Source organism: Octopus bimaculoides, chromosome 21 (assembly GCF_001194135.2).
Source record: "Octopus bimaculoides isolate UCB-OBI-ISO-001 chromosome 21, ASM119413v2, whole genome shotgun sequence".
Lineage (NCBI taxonomy): Eukaryota > Metazoa > Mollusca > Cephalopoda > Octopoda > Octopodidae > Octopus > Octopus bimaculoides.
Window position 1 is genome coordinate 2,585,502 of NC_069001.1, and position 1,857 is coordinate 2,587,358.

At 38.7% G+C, this 1,857-nt stretch overlaps 1 protein-coding gene across 1 annotated transcript in view; it reads right to left on the reverse strand.

Moving 5' to 3' along the window:
- Positions 1-1,857, reverse strand: part of LOC106873409 (U3 small nucleolar ribonucleoprotein protein IMP3-like) — a 106,452-nt gene that overhangs the window by 3,425 nt on the left and 101,170 nt on the right. The window contains exon 3 of the mRNA XM_014920795.2: positions 572-646. Within this exon, the coding sequence (XP_014776281.1) occupies positions 572-646 (75 nt within the window). The remainder of the gene's footprint in view (positions 1-571; positions 647-1,857) is intronic.

The window sequence follows — 1,857 nt, forward strand, 5'->3', positions numbered from 1 at the left end:
ATATATATATATATATATATAGTTCAAAAAAACAATAACAAAAAAACAAAAAAACAACAAAGTGAGGATGTGATATGGATAGTATTATTGGACGCTCAGGAAAGGAAAGAGAGAGTGTATGACGTTTCGGGCGTAGCCCTTCGTCGGAAAGATGGAAAGTTCGGAGAATGGAAGAACGGAGAAAGAGGAAAATGGTACCGATGCCCACGAGGTTACATTACATCCATTTTCCATGCTGGCTTGGGTTGGACAGTTTGACGGGTCAGTGAGGTATGGCTGGTTTAACTCCTTAGCATAATGCTTATCTATTCACATTGCTTTGAATAAATCATGCATTATTTAGTAGCTTTGAGATTTCAATGAAGCCATTGTTTATTTTTAGAATGACATTGTAGGGTAAGTGTAAGAGGCTGGATCTGGACGTTTCCGGAAATAAAACAAAGTAGAGTATTTGAGCCTGGTAGGGTCAGTTGAAATACCAAAGGGTCAAAGGAAAGTGCTCAAGTATGGCTACAGTCCAATTAATGAAAGCAGTAATTAAACAATGTTATTAAAGTCCCTTGTTGCTTACCTGCAGAATGATGTGGCAGAGACTTTGTTAGCCAATTCCAGGGAGAGTTTAGTTGAGATCAAACCAAGACAATACCTGAAAGGAAACACAAAAGATATAAATATGGAGAACAATCATAAAAACTGATCAACAATGAAAAGGGGTACAGTCACTATATACATACACATATACATCATATATATATGCACACATACTGTACATACATTAACCATACACATATTTTGTTTCCAAATAATAATGATCCTTTCTACTGGAAGCACAAGGCCCCAAATTTGGGGGAAGGGATTAAGTCAATTACATCAACCCCAGTGTGTAGCTGGTACTTATTTAATCGACCCTGAAAGGATGAAAGGCAAAGTCGACCTCAGCAGGAATTTGAACTCAGAACGTAGCAGCAGACGAAATACCGCTAAGCTTTGCGTCCAGCATGCTAACGATTCTGCCAGCATGCTGTCTTAATAATAATAATAATAATAATAATAATAATAATAATAATAATAATAATAACAAGAGCAATATATATACATACATATATATATGCATATATACCTATAATATCCTGAGAAAAACAATGAGGGAGTGGGTAAGATCACAGATGGAATGCATCTGATCAGACAGGGCTACTTAATCAAGAATGAGATCAAGTTAAATAATAACAATGACTATGATGATGATGATGATGATGACACCAGCACTCAGTATAAAAAGGATTAAAGAACTGGGTTCACAAGCAGCATGCAACCCTGATAAAAACAACAACTACATCTTTTAATCACACCCTATCATCTTTAAAAGAAGGGAAAAAGAGAAAAGAGAAAGGGGGAAAAAAAGGAGATATGGGGTGGGGGACAAAGTGCACATTCAATAAGATAGTCTTAGGTATACTTATGTGTCCATGAATAAGACAGGATGGGCATGGCGGGAACATCTTTTGATGTTAGAATCTGCCTAATTGATCATGGTTGGAGTGAGTGGGATGAAAACCAACACAGTCGCCAGCCCCCCACCAAAACCATGACCATCACTGTAGACCCAATACCACCACCATCTTCATAACTGCTAGTATCATAAACACCTCCCCACCCGCCACAAATCGTCACCACTTCCAACAACAGCAACAATAGTAAGTATTAAGGAGGGAGACGCAGGGGGTGGGGTGGGGGCGTAGATCCTCATCTTCCTCTCACAACAAAGTCATATGGGATGGTTACAGATGGAAGGAATGAGGTTGAAATTTGATCCAACGAATATCCAGGGCAACAGAGAAGGGGAGAGGGGGCAAAATG